The sequence below is a fragment of the Seriola dumerili genome, unplaced genomic scaffold, assembly GCF_002260705.1.
Source record: "Seriola dumerili isolate Sdu_G_001 unplaced genomic scaffold, Sdu_1.0 BDQW01000138.1, whole genome shotgun sequence".
NCBI lineage: Eukaryota > Metazoa > Chordata > Actinopteri > Carangiformes > Carangidae > Seriola > Seriola dumerili.
The window spans coordinates 391,057-412,036 of NW_019174393.1; the positions used below are offsets into that span (position 1 = coordinate 391,057).

At 43.4% G+C, this 20,980-nt stretch overlaps 1 protein-coding gene across 1 annotated transcript in view; it reads right to left on the minus strand.

Moving 5' to 3' along the window:
* trhde (thyrotropin releasing hormone degrading enzyme) overlaps window positions 1-20,980 on the minus strand; it is a 146,113-nt gene that overhangs the window by 67,026 nt on the left and 58,107 nt on the right. Inside the window, exon 5 of the mRNA XM_022749080.1 lies at window positions 1,503-1,657. Within this exon, the coding sequence (XP_022604801.1) occupies window positions 1,503-1,657 (155 nt within the window). The remainder of the gene's footprint in view (window positions 1-1,502; window positions 1,658-20,980) is intronic.

Sequence of the window (20,980 nt, forward strand, 5' to 3'; positions counted from 1 at the left end):
CTCGTTTCTTCCTCATAAACATGATTTAAAGCGCCGCGCTGCTGTTCCGACGCATGTTCGTGACGGGGAGCGACGTGCAAGACTCGAGAGCTCAGACCTGAACAGCTTCGCATCCACAAGTAAGATGTGCAGAACAGAAACTACCAGAGAGAACTCAGAGAGGGGAACAAACACTGTTGCTGCAGAATCCACTGAATTAGTTATTTTGATAGTAAAAGTCTTTAAAGTGCCTTCTGGATCCGCATTGAAATACACAGTGAGACACAAGCTGCTGCAACGTGTGAAGTTCAGAGGAAAATGTTGGAAATGTTCAAAAACATCTTGTAATTGTTTTAAAACGAATCACTTGTTCTCGGCCTGTGGCTCAACTGGAAATCTGCTCCGACGTTTCTGAAACGTTCTGCACATACAAATGAGCCCACAGCCCCCCCCCCCATGGCCGAGCTAACGAGCTAACAAGCTAACGAGCTAACGAGTGAAGACAGATGGAGTGAAGAGGATCATCTGAACAAACACAGGATGACGTCTTAAACGTATCGTGTACAACCTTTCTGCATTGAAATGACTGTTACTGTTATTACATGTTGTTGAGCTGTGACCTACCAACGACGTCATATCTCCTTTGAGCCTGTGTCATTCATTAAAATCCCCTTTGCAATCGACTTTTAAGCCACTTTTTTAGATCTTTTTTAACTACATGTTTCAACCAGATGAAGGATTTTAGTCGTGGGATGTCTGGATCTGGAGTCAGCAGAGAAACAAGCTGAGTAAATGTCATCAGCGCCTCAGAGACGTCCTGTGTCTGCCGATCTGAGCCGGAGAAACACCGTGAAACGCTTTTATTCAGGGATTTTACCAGCTTGAATCAACGGGTCTGTTTGTTGTGGGGAGGAGGAAACCTCTGTGGATGATTCTGGGTCCCAGTAAAAACCTCCTGACTGAGCGACGCAGGAGAAGCTCACGGGGATGATGGTGAAGACAACGTCACCACAACACGTCTCCTGTTGTTGTTTGGACTGAGAGACGCCTCGCTGCAGTAAATTACATATTGACAAAAATGGTTTTTGCCCTTAGTGGATGTTTTTATTTTTTTTTGTCAGTCCAAGACTTTGGTGCAGTGCATTGTGGATATTCAGGCTGATCCAGAGGCTGAGTACTTCGCTTATCTTACTAACTCCTGACCTTTTGTCCATCAGGATTAAATGTGACTTTCTGTGTCTGTCCACAGGAACTCAGAAAGTCTTTCACGTTTGCTCATAGAAACAAAACAAATTTTACTGTATTTCACATATTTTGCTGTTTTTTTTGGAAAACTTCTTCGCTAAAATGAAAATGAAAAGTCGAACAGTGGATGGTGAATGTAAATGGACCTTGTGTTTGGTCAAACGTGAACAATGAACCTTAAAAATAAGAAAAACAAAAGGTTTTTGACTGTAACAACATCATTTCAGCCTCTGTTGGAGATGAAGCTCTGTAGTGTTCAGGAAGTTAAAGCTCCCTACCTGGTGGCAGATCTCGTGGACGACCACCATGGTGAGCTCCATCTGATAGGACGAGGACGACACCTCGGCGTCCAGCAGGATCTTCTGCTCCACGAAGACGCTCAGCCCCCAGTTCTCCATGGCGGCGTAGGGATGTTTGGGCACCGCCAACAAGTCTGGAAACCCACACACAACAAGACATTATGACTTTTTTATTTTTTACCACACGCCAGATCCATTAATAAAACTCCCAGTCGGCTCCATCCAGCGAGAATCCACCATTTAAATAAAAGGCGACGGAGGCTCTGACAGAATGACTGCAGAGCCCATTTTGGGTTAAAATTAAACTCATGAGTCATTTTAACAACCTGCCAAAGAATCCTTTTATCCCCAGAACATGGATGTATGAAGTTTTTTAGAGATAACTCTACATATATCCGTATGACAGACGGAGAGACGAGGGAAGATGAAAAGAAGGAGAAAGAGAAGGATTCCTTTGAGCAGAGGAACCGAATAAGAGAGGAGGAGGAGAGAGGAGGTGAAGAAGGAGGACACCTTCAGTAGAGATTCATCAGAGAGCGGGAGAGGTAATCAAAAAGTCACACATCAGGGAAGAGCGGCGTTACCTCACTGGACACTGAGTCGAGAAAAAGCGGATTCATCGAAATGTCAGAGAAATGTCATCGTTTGGCAGACGGGTGGTGATGTGCACGTTCTGCACATCGTTCTTAGAAGAAGAAAACAGCCTCGTGCAACGAGTTCATTGTCTGCAGTGAGTGTTGGTGGGAGACCAGCCACCTGTTCTGATTGTCCAGTTTTTGCCGTGGTCGTAATCCTGTAGCGTGAGACCAAACTGAGATAGCAAACGAGTACATGATGCGGTCCAGCCAGCGGCAACACAGAAGTTCCTGTCGTTGGCTTTTCACAGAGAAAAGCTTTAAAACACAATGAAAGGAGTTATTATAAATTCTAAAACATTATTTATATCTTATGTCTTTATATCTTTTTACTGTTTTGCAAATGATTTGTCGGCCCACTGTGTGAATTAACCCTACACTCATAAAATAACTGTTACCGTGATGATTTTATAAAGTTGTAAAAGTTGTTGTGAGCCTGGAGAAAAGAAATAATTCCTCTCTCTGGTTTTTAACAAACAAGAAGCACAACGCTCTCACAGCAGAGCGCTCACTCTGTCAGATATGTGAGGGGTATTTTAAACAAGCTGTTGACCAGGTTCCATCACAGGCAGAGATTTTCAGTTCGACTGAGCTGAAAATGTCAGTCTGGAAGTTAATCAGGTCATGTCATGCTGCTACATGGCCTCTTTTTAACCAGCATGCATTTCTCTGGCAGAGTGAAGTCAGTCATGAAGACCTATCAGGTTGTCTGGCATCTGATAAGCCCCTGAAATGTATGGATCTGTTAGTCTGACTGGTCTCTCTGGATTGTATTTCCTCATCTCACCAGCGCCCGAGGCAACAGCCCCAGTGCAGCTCCTTCTGATGGGGGGGGGGGGGGGGTTGGTTGGGGGGACTGTTAAGCACAGGTTTCATTACTGTTTTGACTGATTTTTGAGAAGGTGTGCAATCAATGCCTCAATCAAAAGCTAAAGGTTAAAGAAGACTCTAGGTACAATTTTTTATATCTATTTATTTATATTTTAGCAATTCATAAATGAATCCTGTATGAAATGTTGCTCGCACTGACACGTCCACAGAGAACTGCCTCCGACTCTGCAACTCCAACAAGCTTGTTTAGCTTCTTTTAGCTCCTAGTTTTGGTTCGGCAGCACATTTCCTGTCTGGTTCAGTCTCAGTGTTTCCATCGATCACGACCTGAAGGAGCCGCAATCGACGACCCGCCGAGCAGCAAACAGCGGACTGATGCAGTCCGAGAGCCGCTCAAGAGACGGATATTTCCCCTCAGGAAGTGGTGGAGACCAAAAACAGAGCTGAAAGTGGATAAAGGGTTAATGCAGAAACGGAGATGTTGGACGTGAAAAGTGAAAATAAAAATAAAATTAGCAGGAAATGGGTTTCCTATCAGAGAAGACACGTGACTGAAGAGGAGGAGAAAGAGAGGAGGTGAAGAGTTGGAAATAAGCTTTCAGGCAATAACAGAAAACCTGGAGTTAGAGGAAATGTTTCCTTCCAGTCCTCATTTAAATTCAAAGTCATTAACTTTGGCATTTCAGCTGCAGCGGCCCTCTAAGTGTAACAGGATCAATATATTCAATGAGATCCAGGATGAAGAAAACCAGTTAGACTCAGTCAAGGTTTTCTTTCCTTTGTCAAGTTTCTATTGTCTCAGGTTTGATGTTTTCAGAGTATAAATCAGAAAAGAGATGAGAAGAAAAGAGCAGGAGGGAAAGGAAATAAACAGAAAGAAGTGGTGAAATGAAGCTCTAACATCAGATATCTCTAAAACTACAGGCTGGGTTTCCATGAAATTTACTGAACACAGTCGCAGCAGACAAAACCTTTTTGTTTTTAACGACACCGTGACCTTTTCCTTTTGCCCTGAACTCGTCTTTTTATCTCTTTGAATCATAAATCATGAAAACCTTTGCGCTCAGGGCCATAAAAGTAAAAAAAACAAAAAAAAAAAACAAGTGACATTTCACAGTTTTTAATAAAACAAAGTGCACAATCCATTTTTTCTCTTTACAAAAAGCTCCAGGCAGAACTTTACGGCTCGGTGTTTACACTTTGATTTAGTTTCTCCACATGGACCCGTGTCAGTCGGAGACTGTCAGACTCTGTCAGACTCATCTGAGCCACGGATGACATCACTGCGCTCTGACAGCTGTCAGTCATCTGTGGGTTAGCGCCGCTGCTCTCGCTAGGTGGTAGTACAGTGTGTATACTGCACACACACAAACTTTTATTAACCCTGTTGTTGGACTGGACTGCAGCAGTGCTGAGACATTATACTTACATATATACTTACCTATAAACTTTTGACTGGCACTATATATATATATATATATATATATATATATCTCAGAACTCTCTTCCATCTTGCAACAAAAAGTTTTCTACCACATAAACCCATCCCTCCTCTGCAGCAGGTCTGGTTTTGATGATCCAGATTCGTCACTGCACCAGTGGCGCCTTACGGTCATAAACAAACTGAGTCCCCTTCACACTGGGAGCTTCTGTCTGAGCCTCATGAGGATCAGATTAACCTTCAGACAGTCCTCTAGCACCATGAGCCATCTGGTCAGGCGACTGACGGACCCTGAGGATCGGATCGAACACAATAACTCAAAACTCAGTAGTGCTGCTGCTCCCGGAGATGTTTGCACACAGACTCTTGACTTCTATTTCTTAGAGATTTTGACTTTTCCCTTTGGACACTGGACTTCAGTCCACGGATCAAACCACAACCCTGACACCACCAAACAATCCTCTGATTCCCCGAGTTACAACATTCCTCAAAGACCTGAGACCTTCTTTCCTCTGGTCTTCAAGGTAAAACAAGCGGCTTGACTGCAAACTTCTGAACGGTTCTGTTAACGAAGTGTCTTGGAGGAATTTAAAAGTCCACCCAAAGTGAAGACCACTGGTGCAAATCTTGTGACAATCCGTGCAATAGTTGTGGGGACATTTAAATCCAAGCCTCTTGTTCTGTTTTGTTTGATTGTAAATTAAATATCTTTTGGGTTCTGGACTGTTGGTCGGACTAAACAGGTATTCACCTGCCTCTCTGTTCTGTGATCCATTTGCTGTTGCTACTGTTGTTGGCCAGGAAAAATCCAGTCGAATGGATTTTCATTCAGTTATTCGCCGGTGTGCCAACTCAGACCGTGTCCCTTGTCCAGAGTTTATCGAGATAATGGGGAAGAGCTTCGGTTGCCAGCTGGCTCTCACAGGTAGCGCTGCACCAGTCAGACCTAACCCTCCTTCTACAGAGGTGCTACCGCTCTCACAGCAGAACTGGGGCGACTCAGAAAAGAAATGAAAGCAGAGACAAATACAACTCGTTTGATCCAGCTCCAAAAACACTGCTGAGATAGATAGATAGATAGATAGATAGATAGATAGATAGATAGATAGATAGATAGATAGATAGATAGATAGATAGATAGATAGTTTGTATTGGCCTGGAGACATCACAGCTGCTGCAGACTCTCACACACTCAGAAACTGTTTCTCAGTTTTGTCCCAGTTTTCTAGCAGCTGAAGAAGAAGAGTACGACAAACAAGTAAAAAAAAGACAAAGTCTCACACACACACACACGCACGCACGCACGCACGCACGCACGCACACACACACACACAGTAAAGGCTGACAAAGACGGTTCTTATTGTGTGTGTGTGCAGTTGTTCCTCATTTGTTCTAATTAGTTTCTTCTGTCTGTTCATTCTTAAAGAGAGAGAGAGAGAGAATACTTGATCTCCCTCGCTCGCCCAGTGATTTATGGCTCATGTAAAAAAGGTTTAAACAAACTAATCGCAGATCAATGAAAACCCATCAGCTTCTGCCGTGTCTGACTGCACCAGAACGTAAGAACAGTCTTCAGCTTCACGACCGTGCGGCTAAATTTAATTTAAATACGAGCTTTTCCACGTCCGTCCTCCATCCCTCACACGTCACCATCCCTCTTCTCCTCGTGGAGGCGGAACCTTTGTGAACACATGTGGACGTATCTGCAGGAGACGAACCGGGCGACCCCGCCCCCACAGCTGATCCGAATCTAACGCACTGACGGCGAGTGAAGTGAACTGTGTGTGAAATGTGTGTGTTACTGCGCATAAAAAAAAGTCCGAAATGTCACGAGGTGAAATAAACAGAGGGAATGTGTGTGTTTTATTTTTCAGTGTCAAGAAAAAATGAATTAAACATGATCAAGTCTGACAAACATCATTTAAATAACACAAACAGCAGCGACGTGAATAAATACATTTTCTGCTGTTATTTTTACATTTAGCGCCGAGGCTGCGCTGAAACATGTCGACACAGTTCTGGGGTCAGTGAGCGAGAAGCTGGAAAATGACTGATGTTTTTTGAACAGACGTGGTGTGAAACGGCCTCAGCGACCGACCCCCCCCCCCCCCCCCCCCCCCCCCCCGCTCAGGTTTCATCCATCACATCATATTTTCAGTGTGGAGCTGCTCACACGGTTCAGACCTGATCCATCATCCAGCCAGACGCTGTCAGGCTGACAGCACCAACTCTGTCTGTGTCAGTGTCTGAGTCATCAACCAGTGTAGAGGTTTATAGAGTCTGTTAGTGGGTCAGAGACAACGTGTCCTCTGCAGCAACAAGTCGCCAACAGCCTCAACACACACACACACACACACACACACACACAACTCTCTTCCTCTGTACAGAGTCTTTCAAACTGTAGATGGTGACTGTGATCCCTCCCTCCATCCATCAGTAAGCTAGCAGGATATTCCAGATGTCCCTCTCCTTAGCAATGTTGTTCCAGCTCCTTGTGGGGGGTCCTGAGGCGCTCCCAGGCCAGATAGATGGGATATATAATCCCTCCAGCAAGTTCTGGGCGCACCCCGAGGTCTCCACCTAGTTATGCGAGCCCGGAAAACCACTAAAGGAAGGCGCAGAGGAAGCGTCTTAATCAGACGCCTGAACTACCTCGACTAATTTTAGGTCGCTTGTATCTGCGATCTCATTCTTTCGGTAACTACCCAGAACTCACGATCATAGGTCATGACACCTGTTTATATAACTCACCTGTTTACATTTTATTAAGGACTACAGTTATGGAGGATTGAGGGCGTGGCCTCTTTGAGTGACAGGTGGGTGAGCATATGCTTGACACAAACCATCATGCACCAAAGTCTCAGCTCCACTCACACCCCTCCTCTCATTAGTTGGATTAGTTGGGAGTTAGGGGGTGGAGTCAGGCGTTGCCAAGATGGCAACTGCAGAGCAGCTCACTTTGAGCTTCAGAAACCTGTGGGTGATGTCACAGAGACGACTTCCCTCTAGTCTTTGGTCAATATGTATTTATCAGTCGTGTTATATGGTTGAACAAGATATGTTGTTATAATATAATATTATGTAATAATGAGAAAATGTCATAATAACAAATATCTTCTTGTAACATGAACAGATGGCATTAATACATCGTCATATAACTGAACGGACTGATTCCACTGAAACAACATTAAAATGCTGGTATGGTAGAAAAATTACAGTTTACTTTCACTGAGCAGCTCCAGCCATCTGATTGGTTCAAACTCATTTTAAAGAGTACATACGCCGGGGTTGACCTATCACAGCCAAGAGGAGGCGGAGCATGACAGACATGGAGAGAGAGAGAGAGAGAGGGTACAACTGGCAGCCTTCTAAAACATATAAGTTACCATGGAAACAGAATTCCAAGACCGTGACACACCACATCCGCACGCAGCGTCCAATCACGTTCCAGCGTCTTGCTCCTATAGGCCGGACGTGATTGGCTGACAGCTCATTATCCACACCACTGACGCTCAGACAGCAGAACTGATTGGCCAGCTGAGGGGGAAAATGTGAACGCAATTGGTTTAACTTAAGGGGGAAATGCAAATGAGGGCTGTTTGGTTTAAGGTGGAATATGCAAAAGGAGACATTACACTCAACAGACATTTAAATTAAAATTAAATGAATCGTTTCACTTTTACCGCAGAATGAGCCCTTCAGGAGGTTCATGTGTCCCCGTGCACGCACACACACACACACACACACACACACACACACACACACACACACACACACACACACACACACACACAGGAAATATAACCCTATAATGAGATACACTTCACACTCTGTGTTGTCACTCTGCTTGGTGTGGTGTTTTTACCTGCATTGGGTCTCTGCCTGCAGCTTCTTTTATTGCTCATTTTCCTCTTTTTCTTTTTGTCAGAGACAGAAAATAGAAAATAGCTACGTGTATTTGCTCGTTTGGCCTCTGCAGCTAAACGATGCGCCGCCGAGTCCAGGTGCAAAAAGCACTACAGAGCTCTTCTCCTGATCCAAATATTAAACAGCACCGATTTTAGATACAAAGATCAGCCCGGGTCGCAGGGACATGGAGAACTACTCAGCCTGCTGTTCTCTGCCTAATGGCTCTAGAGGAGCTTCATCGGAGAGAGTAACCACGCAGGTATCTCAGCTTCGGCTGCAAACGTTAGCAGGACGTCTGCATCACAGACCGAGGCTGTGGGACCCGTAACAGGAACTAAAAGTCAGTCAGTTCTGACCACTGTATTCTGAATCTGCCTCCACTGTTGTTGTTGTTGTTTTTTAAATGCAACAATAAAACACTGCAGGAGTCATCGGAGTCAACATCTGACATTAACCAAATGGGCAATTACCAACCAAAAAAAAAAATAAAAAATCCATAAATCCAGAGACAGGGAACTGCATACACACACAGACACCTATCTTAGCACTAATTGGCTCCATTGTGCAACATAACACCACAATAATAACCTGACACAGTGTGCAGGGGAGGCGTTTGTCTACGTGTGTGTCATATTTTTCCATAGCCTCTATGAATCGGCTGAATCATGATGAACATGCTGCTGCTGGATGGTGGCTGTAATTGCTTCCATATCAGAACGACAGACTGACTGGGCCCATAAGTGGCTGCTGTGCTGGCTGATTTGATGTGTGTGTGTGTGTGTGTGTGTAACCCTATCTCAGCAGTTACCAGACTGACTGACTAATTTAGCTGATAATGAATGTGTGTGGACAGAGTTTAGGTTGGATCTCAGTTTGCCAGAGACCAAGAAACAACAAATGCTGATATGTAGGAAAGGAAAACGGTGGCGGTTGAGACAACAGCTACGAATACTAGACCAGTGGTTCCCGACCTGTGGGCCGGGCGAAATACAGCGGGCAGTGAAATCATTATGGTACAGTACAGTCTGGAGAAAACTGGAGAATCAAAATGGATACCTGAGTTAGCAACAGGAAGAATTAAAAAGGAAAGAGTTAACTCTTCTTTCAGATCAATTGTTTTAATGTAAATAAAACGCTCTGAGGATGTGTAACGAGGATCGCCAACATTTTAGAGATTTTCAAATGGGCAATAAGTTGGAAAAGCTGATGTAGAGATTTCACCAAAGGGTTTTGGAGGGAACATCCCTGTTGCCTGGATTATGTTGACTGGCAATGCTTTCTACAGACCAGGAGGGGAGATGTTTGTAACACTGCTCAGAACCCGTTGGGGGAGGGGGTCAGGGTGGACAGGACACGGGACACCAGAGTTCACCAGGTGTTACGTCAGGTTTACACTTCTACACCATTTCATTCAGTCAGTTCGTCTTGCTTCAGGTCACGTGGACGTTTGGAATATTCCTTCCCTCAACTCAAGGTTCTGTTCTGACGACACTGAAAGTCGAACTGAAACTGATCGATTGGCTGATTGACAGAAAATTAACTGGCAAGAGACGCAGGGGTGCAACTGGACAACTGAAGTGGAGGGTAGAAGCTGCTGGTTGACGTCCATCATTTGTTTTGCTGTACAAACACTGGACGGTTGGTGTCTTTGCAGGTTTGCAGGGTCGTCCACCGCCGCACCTCCAGAGGTTTAATGTGTTGTCTAGTGTATTTACTAAGTCATAAGGTTTATGTTCAAAGACTCAATAACCTGGGTGGCTCACCTGGTAAGGCGCGTAGTGGCCAAGGGTTCGAATCCGACCCACGGCCCTTTGCTGCGTCAACCCCTCTCTCTTTCCCCAACCTCCCCGTCTCTCTCTGACTTCCTCTACCACAATAAAGGCAAAACAGGCCGTAAAGATCTGTCCGAGATGGTGGAAACAATCTTCATCTGACGTGTAGTTTGTTGGTTTTAGTTGTTTTTCAACCAAAAGTGACAAAGATTCACTTGTTCAAGCTTCTTCAATGTGGACGTGACTGTTTTTGTGAGTCCTGGATGGCGGGGGAAGCACTGGCAGTCCTCAGTGGTGTGTTGTATTAGTCGTTACCATCAGGACAGAGGTACAGGATAGCGCCTTTGTGGACTTGCAGAGCCCTGATCCCTTACACCTTCTGTATGATACGAGGGGTGTGTCACCTGCATTAGTTGATGGTGATGTTGCTGTGGAGCACTTTGTTGTTAAAGGTCTTTAATTGTATTGTCTTGTCCGTTGCGCTCGTTGTCACAGACACAGAAATAAGAAACCAAACGAACGAACCTTTCGTTGTTTTCTAAGATGAGTTTTTTTTTTTTTTTTTTTATCAAGGACTTTCCACTTTTCCTTGAACATTTTTGTACCTCAGCTCACTGTCACGTTTCTCTCTCTTCCTTCACTCAGTGTTTCATATTTTGGGGCAGGACCCAAGGGTCCGTCTTCTCCCTCCGTCCCCACCACACACATCCCAGATAACGCCACGCATCCACGTAATGCTCCTATTTTTGGTATCATTCACGTACGTCTCTATTTCCTTACTTCCTCCCTTTCTCTCTGTCTCTCTCTCTCTCTCTCTCCATCTCCCTCGCTACGGTCGAGCTCCACTTGTCCACCAATTATCTTTAGCTCGTTCAGATAAGAGCTGCTCCATATTCAGCAGACACAAGAAGAGAGAACAGAGGAGACACTCTGAATGTTAAAACGCCTTCACAGCCACCAGACAACCTGCAGCCACGGAGAGAGACAGACCGACCCGCAGCACACAAATAACAAACAGCTACAGCCAGTGCTGCTGGAGGCTGAGATGTTCATTACAGCCCATAATGTGAAAGTGCTGTAGAGAATAAATAACACACTGACGATTGATCTATTATTAGAAGTGGAGCTTAAAATGTTGAGTTCGTCCTGTGGTTGGCATTTAAGGAAAGATCATTAATATCTACAGTGGTCAACATCTGGGAGCAGAAATGAGCTCTGAAGACTTCATGAAAACCTCCCCGTTGGATTTATACGGTCAAAAGTATGTGGACACCCGAGGAGTCAATGCTCGATCGTGCGAAATAAAGTTTGTAAAATCTGCAACCCAGTATTCTCAGAACTACACCCACATCGACATCCTGTAATTCATATACAATGTGTGATGTAGTGGAGCACGTAGGGTGTGTAGCCGGATGCATTGGAAGGGTTTGATATGTGACTAACATGCGAGTTCATGTCCTAACTCACAAACTTTCCCTAAACACAACCAAACAGCAGCTGTCATGTGCAGATACTGAAGGAAGAATTATTGTATTGTAGAAAGACAGAGTTGTGTTTCCTGTATCTGCCCCTTTAAATGGATCCACACCAAAATGTAATGGGTTTGTCACTGGCCTATTCCTCTTCCCTTCCACCAAGTTTGATGCAAATTGGTTCGGTACTTTTTTTTTTGTGTAATCCTGGTGACAAACAAGAAAAACATTCACGGCTGAAAACGCTGGAAGTCGACGATTTCGTTTCTGTGACTGACAAAACTATTAACCAGCAGATTGTGTCTGAATTAACTCCTGTTTATGTTACATATCCTATACTTGAGTATTCTATTCATGCACACACACAGACTGATGCAAACTGAAGTGATGGTGAAGATGTTGAGCTGTCAGTCCTGATACAAACTCAAAGTCTCTCTCTGTCGACTCTGTACGAGTGGAAAATCTATATGTGTGTGTGTGAGTGTGTGTGTGTGTGTGTGAGTGTGGGTGGATGTGTAGAGGAGACTCAGAGGACAGTGACCATCAGATCGCCCCGAGCCGGCTGATTGGTTTGGCTTGTTGCCAGCCCGGCCAATCAGAGGCCTTGATTTCCCCGCAGCGATAAATACTGAAAAACATTTTACAGCTGAGCAGAGACGACCTTTAAACTAAAGTATCATAACACACCTGGACATTCACAGTTTAATATTATAAATGGCCTGATTAGTCTCATTAGCTGCCTGGTCTGGTGAAAAAGTTTTTTTTGGACGTTGTGTCGATGCTCGTGACGCTGCAGCGACTCTTTTTGTTCCCGTTCTCAATATTAAAACACTTGACTTAAAGGTTTCGTGTGTACTCCGTTTCCCAAGGTGCAAACTTAACCTTCTGACCCGAGTGATGAGGTGAATAAGAGAGTTTTTATACCCGCGTATCTCTGTCTTTATAAACTGTTTACTTCCACACAGATAAACAAGGGGTCAAGGGAACTGCTCACTGACTGTGTTGTTTAGATGTGGAACAGAATGAATAAAGAATTTTTTTTTTTCTTTCTAAAGTGCATCAATATTCTGTGAAGAATGTTTGCTTTTACCATTAGAAATAAGAACAAAATGGTAAGACGTGGTTTCGGCTCGTAGAGGTGGAGATGTCAAAAACACTGAGGACATGTTGAAACTGTGTGATGACGAGGAAGGGGCGGGGCTAAATACACCTGAAACCTCGTCAGTACAGAGAGAGAGAGACTTAGCATTAGCACAACTGCTAACACTGTGTCAGCCACTGCCAGTTACAAGCTAACAAACAACGTCAACAAATAAAAGATGCTAACTATGCTAACCGCTCTGATGCTTCTGATCTGATCTGATCTGTCTGATGTTTCCTCCTCTAACCATCTTGAAACTCTCTGCTCTCTCACCTGTCCACCTGGAGCCGGCAGGTGGTGGGCGGGGCATAGGGCCCGATCCAGATGTATCAATGAGGAAGTAAGAGGAGATAGGTTTCCAGCTTTTGTCTGAAGAGGAGCTTTAAACAGTTTCTTGCCTTTCATTGTGTTTCACTCTTTAAATGGTGGTTAAATAATAAAATATCACTTGTGACAGTGTGAGACAGGAAGTGAAGTAAGGACACCCACGGCAGCAGTTTCAGCTAACTGTTATCTCGGATGCTGTTCGTGGGCTCAGAGCTGATGACTCAACTGAGGAGCTGATGTTGCTCGACACCCATTATCACTGGTGGACAGCTGTCATACAATTTGCCGCTCTCACTTAACAGTACAATTAACTACTCTATTATTTTCTCCCTGCACGGTTGCCATGGTCACATCGAGTGGGGGGAAAAAAAAAAAGTTGTGAAACGGTTCAGCTCAGGTGGCGGCGGCAGCGGCGATGGCGGCTACTCTTCTTCAGTCGTCACGTTGACATTAGAAAGAGCAGAGGCGGCGGCGGCGGCGGCGGTAAACACTCGTCGCTTGAACGCTGCTCCGCAGTCACATCAGATCTGCCTCTGACAGTGACGAGTCGTAGAACAATGAGGATGATAGAGACGGATGATAACATCTCTGTCTCTCTCAGCAGAGTGAATCTCATTAACCAGCAGATGGGGTATTTATATAACGTCTTTATTCTGCCTTTTCGTTCTGTTTTCACTCGTATTTCTCCGTCTGTATTGTTTATCTGCACATTTTCTTCTCTCCTTTTCTTTCTTTTTTTTTCTCCGTCTGTTCGTTTCTCTTTACATTTTGTCACACAAATCAGTCTTTCGCTCACGCCATCTGTTTCTCTACACTTCCTCCGTCACGCTCTGTGCTTCACCAACTGCTTGTGTTCGGTCCGACCCGGCATCGGCCTTGCCGTGTGTTTCATCCTCGCGTTGACCCAGTGTCAACTCTGGACTGTGGTGGACTGAGCGTGCTCCAGATCTGGAGTGTCTGTGACCCCCCCCCCCCCCCCGTCATCGCAGCAGATTGCAGGGGGCGGTGCCACAGGCAGCTCGCAGCCGACATGGTGAGGCTTTCAGGCTCCAACTCTGATTATACATCCACAGAATTCTGGCTCAGGACTGTGAGAAATTATAATGTTGTATAATTTATACTGACGTTGCCCTTTAACAGGTTGTGATGAATTTTGAAGCTGCTCTGGTGAGTTCCAATAAGTTGGGGAGCTCGGCCGTAATCGCGCCGTAATTGCACCAACACAGCACATGAAGGGGAAAGAGGGTGACAACCTGTCAGTGTCTCTGTGCTACAGTGAAATGGGTCTTTACAGAGGAGGGGGGGGGTTGATAACATCTGCTGCAGAGCCAGCAGAGCGCTCATCTCTGATTGGTCCCAGATTCACTCAGCATCAGGACCTGGAGTCCAAACAGAGTCATAAAGACCTGTCCTCGGAGGCCAGAACCAGGAGTCCTGCAGCAGATGCGCTGAAGCCAGCGGCTTTAAAACACCTTCAGCTTTCTACTGACGCTTAAGGTTTAAATGCTCCTCAGCTGAGGGAGTTACTTAAGGGTGGTGCACAGAATCACTTAAAGGGTCTCCTTGGTTAAGGAAAAAAAGGTAAGTAATTTAAAGCAGAGGATTTAAAAAGAAATAAATTCTACTGTTTCCATGGAGACCGTTTGTTCGCTGGTATTAGCTTGTACCTGGAAACATTAAAGGAACGCTCCGCTGTCTCATGCTTCACTGGAACTTCACGGAAACCTCGAGGAGGAGACTTAAGGGTGTTTTTATTTCAAGGAAACCTTAACTAAGGCTAAAGCAAAATCGTAATTTAAGGTTTTGTGTAACTGGCGCCTGATCTCAATAATCGTGGCGTCAGTCTGGGATTACATGCAGAGAGAGACGACACTGACACAGCCTGAAACCTTGAAAACCTTGAAAATGTTTAATTCATCTTTTATCGAGTCAATTTTAACTTTTGCTTTTATTTTGTTAAATTTTGCCAAAACTAACTTGAATGTCCCGTCAACTGTTGGGTTTTTAAACTACAGGTTAAATTTCATATCTGTACATCAAGGTCAAGCATCAAGGTCAAGCTCAGTAAGTTTCACATTGACTCCGACGACAGTGTGGAGGAAGAGTCGTTTCAGGAGCCGCTCGTCCTGAAGTGGATCTCCAACAGACCGCCAGAGATAAGGAGAGACATAACACCACCACACACACCCATCCACCTCCAACCACCTCCAACCACCAGCAGCACCGTGCATCTCCAGAGAGGACACCTGAGGAGGACCACCGTCCTCGAGTGATTGCTGATGAAACCAAAGTGACTGATGAGATGAAACACTTGAGTCACACTTGAACGACAGCGTCTGTATTTCCACTGTGCTGCTGAAGCTCCGCTCTGATCCGAGGGGAAAATAAAGGATCATGTGTGACTCAACCTGTAGTTTAGGCGAGGAGATGCAGGACAATGACAGGTGATATCGTCCGTTTACAGACAAATCTAGAATAAAGGGTGTAAGGACAGAGTGTCTGAAATAACACAGACTGTGAAGTCCGCTAAGACAATAAACGGACTCAGTCTCGTCCTCCAGGTCAGTGTTTTCACCTCGTCCTCAAGTGACGACTGGGGCGAGTCGAAGACCATCAGAGGGAACAAATGGAAAGCAAATCAAAAACCTGACCAGGTCGTCACGAAGGTTGCGTTATGTGAGAGAGGAACCTGCTGCTGAGGTGAGGCCACAACAGCCGGAGCACAGGTGAGCACAGGTGAGCACAGGTTAACTGTCTCAGCTCCCGTATCTGAACCTGATGACAGTTGTTTAAACAGCTGGAAGTGTTGGTCACACTGAGACTTTCTGCCATTTAAATCTATCACTAACTAAATGTTTGAAGATGAAGAGCTTCCACTGAACTGAATTGGTTATCTACTCTTTAAAGCAGAGGCTCAAACCTTCTCAGCTGGTGACCTCGTGACTAATCTGGTGATTAACTAATGTCTCCTGTTAAAGGTCGTGTCTATAAATACTGAATAATTCAAAGAATAATTTTCTCATCTGAGATTTTGTTTTATTTAGAACATTTTCTATCCCAGAAATTACCTCACAGTCTCTAAGATCATGTGACCCTTTGTGTGGGCGGGTCCCAGACAACTGCTGCTCATATATCAACGATGTGTTCTACAACTGTAAGCACAGTTCAGGTGTGTGATGTGTGTTGAAGGGAAACACCTGAGGTTTTTTCAAAGGTCGGTGTTTGGTCTGTTCTGAGGAACCAAACCAGGTGAAAGGAACAACAGACGATGACGACGAATGAAAATGCTTCAAAAACGTTGTACGGTCGATTCATCTCGATCATCAGTATAGATAAATTATTATTACAGTTATTATTAGCTCATTAGAAGACACGTAGAAATACACAAAATAAACACAGTTTCCGTTCATGGAAAACTAAACTAAAGCCTTCAGGCTTCAGCACTGGGCAGATCCCCCGAGGTGAATATTTAGCTGCTTTACATAGCAAGTAGCGGTTACCATAGTTTCTAATATTCATCACCGTGGCTACGGAGACACAATAATATATAAAAAAAATATAACACACATTTTCTCACCTGTGAATTTTCATTCAGTGAGAAACAAACATATGTGTTTCACTTGAGATTAATTCACATGAGCCTTTTTTTTTTTTTAACAGGTATAAAGAGGTAGGAAAAGTGTTAAGGTGCTTCTAGAGACGCACTGCCTCAGACAGACAGACAGACAGACAGACACACAGACAGACAGACAGGTGGAGGTGTAGACAGAAACAAGCAGTAGAATAATAAAATAATTTATGGCTCCTTATATTCTAATGAAGTCTATGCAAACAGCCCCTGTAGTAATAAATTATCCACTTCAAACAAAAACACTGCAGAGAGACAGAAAGAGCTAATACAGAAGATTAATTAGCCTGGTTCATAGGATTACACACACACACACACACACACACACACAGGGAGAGGAAAAGTTAATCTAGTAATTAAACTTTTTTTTTTTTTTATGTAATTTGGCTTTGTTGCGTTTTTGATTTAACTCTGTCGGTTCTGCTGAGAAACGACACATTCACCAGTTCATCACACGCTTCATTTCATGTGCGGTGAATGTGGACTGCTGGTCTGGGTTCAGGATCAGGATCTCAGGCTCGTCATTCTCCAGAACTTCTCCACTGAGCTCGTTTTACTTTTGTTCTGATATTTTGAGTGGAGGTGAGATCTGTGTGAAGCCTTAAAATATCTCCTGTCAATAATTCACAAACGGAGATAATACCTGCTGTAGGCTGTGTGTTTATGTGCGACTCTGGTGGGGTGTTTTCTTTGATCTGCTCGCTGTGATGATGACAGCAGGGGTGTACGGCTGCATGTAGATGTGGCGGTGCACAAACTGCGACTCACTAAACAATAACCACAATAGTAAATTATCTTGGTAAATCAAATGTGTCAGTGTCATGAGTTAAACTTGCTAATGAGTCACGTGATTCAAAACATCCATTGAAAACCTGCTGTTTTAATCCAGAGAGGAGCAAAGACAGAAAGAGACGTCACATTCATTGTAAAGTCTTATTTCTCTATCAAATCCCTAATGCAGAACTCCCAGTGAAAATCTGCTGCTGTTGTTCCAAGGTTGCATTATGAAAACGTGATTGGTTTAATTGTTATTTTAAAAATAAAATAAAACAAAATGATATAAATTATAAAAAAATAATAATAATAATTCAGAACTTCATTTATAAATCTGCTGTTTTGCAGCTGATGCCAAGGCTGGACTATGAAAAGATGTTAAATAGTATATTATCTTGTTAAATTAGGTGTTTAATTGTTATTTTCAAATTAAAATCGGTTGTTTTAACCCTGAGTGCAGCCAAGTCGAGGTTGGACTATGAAAAGATGTCATCATCACTTTGCAGTTATAAGATTAACTAGGATTTAATAAACTTCAGTAGAATATTTTCTTGTTGATTTAAATGTGTGACCATATGTCTTGTTTTCTAATCAAATACCCAGTGTTGACCTGCGAGCTGTTTAAACTCTAAGTGCAGCCAACATCCAGGTTGGACAATGAAAAGATGTCATCACTGCGGTACAATGAGATGAGATTAGCTGTGATTTAATCCACTTGTGAAGTTAATCCTCCTTTGTCCACGCAGCCTTCAGGCTAATGATCAGGCTCATTACGAGGATGCCGTTGTTCATCTGAAGTGCTGTCCGGCGGTGTCCACGTAGCTTCAGGCTGAACCAGTTCTGTCTTTAATAACATGAATCTGAGCTTGTTAACTGAGGTTAACCGCCAAAGCCTCCAGACAAAGGAAACACCAAATACTTTTCATTATTATTAGAATAAGTATTTAAAGAAATCAGCAAAGCAATTCATCTCGTCCTTATTGACAGAAAACAAATGACATCTGTAAGATTTTCAGCACCGGACAGCTCCACTGTGTGTGGTCTGAACAGCTGATGGATTTCTATCTTTATTTATTTATATCTTTAGATTTATATTTATGATAAGTGCTGGTTACCATGGTTAAAAACAAACATGATGATGACAACAACGACGATGATGTAATTAATATGTCTTTTTATTTGTGTAATTATATTTGTATTTGTGTTTTGTGACTTGTAATATTTTTGGTTTTAAGCATTTAAACTAAAATCTGGCAAGTTTACATGGTGTATGTTGAACTGATGTTCACTAACATGCATCGTCCCCATCAAATAAACAAACAAATAAATAAACATAATAAATAAATACATTGGTAAACCCATCTTTACCATGTTTTATGCAATATCTCTCCGTAACGCTTTGACAGAACTTCTTCAATTTGGTACAAATGTTCACCGGGACTCAAGGGCGAATGGAATAGAATTTGGTGGTCAAAGGTCAGAGGTCAAAGGTCAAGGCCACGGTGACCTCACAAAACACATTAACTGGGGAAAGCTACTGATAGCTACCGGGGAAATCAGAAGCTCCATCCTCTGTCTGTTTTGGTTCCTTTGTGCCGTAAATCAAGTCTCAATTCTTCCCTGGAATTTCTTGCCCAGTGACAGAAAGAATTTCATAGTGAACGGGAGGTTTAGAGGGAACCAATAAAAATGCCAATGGTGTCATTATTCTAAAGCCATTACAATGTGCAATCAACATTTACAAAGTTAAACCTGTGTTAAAGTCACTTCCTTCAGACACAGAACAATGAATTTGTCCCATGAGGATGAGTCCGTGGAGATCTGATTACAACTCACAGGGGAGGATGTGTGTGTGTTTCTGAGCAGATATTAAAGCAGAGTAAAGGAAACAGAAAGAGAGGGAACAGATGGCTCCACGCTGAGCTGTGACGAACAGTAAAATCCCTGTTGTCAGAGGGTAAAACATCAATGGTTGGTTGGAATTCGAACCGACAACTTTCTGATCAAACACCTGGAGATGACAGTCCTGTCTTTGTCTCTGTCGTCCTCCTCATATCACTGACTTTTAATACTCTGATTTATTCTCCGTCTCCCTCTGCGCTTCTTTTTCCTGAATCAGAACACGTTTCCAGGACACGCTAAGGCCACGCCGTCGCCACGGAAACTACCACAGCTCTGACACGTCCTAATTCGGTCGTTGACACGTGTCCTAATTTGTCCATTTAGCTGTGGACGGGGACAGGGGTGTTAATGACCAACCACACGCTGACACATCATCAACCAGGAAGAGTCTGAGTGATGGGTTTTATCAGCCCGTGGTGACATTTGAGCCGCTGACACACTAACACACATGCACGCGGCGCTCTGAGAGATAAAGGGTTAGATTGATGACCCTTATCATCGCCACAGTGAATGGGGATCATTAAGCTGTCATGATAATGTAACGAGTTTGGAATTAAAAGGCTCCATCTGCAACCTGAGAGGCTTTGGAGACGTTATTGAGCTTTAAAGTTTTCACATCATTGCTATTAAAACTGATATGTTCCACCCAAGACTGATATTCCCTCCTCAAATTGTTTCATTTAAATTCTTAATAGAGTCCTGAAAAGATGAAAGTGCCTCACTGTGAAATATGTCTTTTCCTTCTTTTCTATTTTATTTATTTTCTCACAACCTCTCAGATTTATCTCGCAAAGCAAATTGGACGTCCTCGGCAAACACTGATCTCATAAGACGTAACAGACAGCAAATCTTTCCATGAAAAATAGACACTTTAACAAGTATTTTTAATGCACAAAATAGCATCAAAGGAGGTTCAGGTATCAAATATTTGTTGGCTTTTACCATTTCATGATCTTCTCAGCTACATTATTCCAATAGAGAATAACTCAGAAAGAGCTTCCTTTAAAATAAAGGATTTTATGATGCATAAACTCACAGAATGTAAATAACACTGACCTGTTGTTACTGGAGACGCCTGAGAGAGGAGATGTAAAACTACATTCAAACCACAAATATATTTTAAAGTCATTGAGTGGTAATACTTGTTTATAATCATTACAACTGCTCATTGAAAACAGCACGCACATGTAGCAGCTAGCTTTTAGACAGCATTCCCTATTCAAAGGCAAGCGGCGACCTCAGGGGGTGAAACATGACGTCACCACCGAAGAACCAGATGTTGCAGTTCCTCTGGTGACCACTAGAGTCTGGCTCCAGCAGTGAGTCAGTCCCCATAGACTCCCATGTTAAAATGTCCAACTTTACAGCAGAAATAAACATGTTTACAGCCTGGTCGATCAGATTCTTGAATTTTATCGAGAAAAAATATTGATAATGCATCAGTTTTGACAAACCAGTTACAGAAACTTTGATCAGAGTCAGTCACTTTAATTCACAAGTGTGTGTTTGTGTGTGTGTTGACTGATCTCCAACAGAGCATGAAGTTATTAGTCTCTATACAACGTGAGCTCTAAAACTCCCACTGTGCTAATGAGCCTGCTGACTCCACCCACTAATCAGCAGGC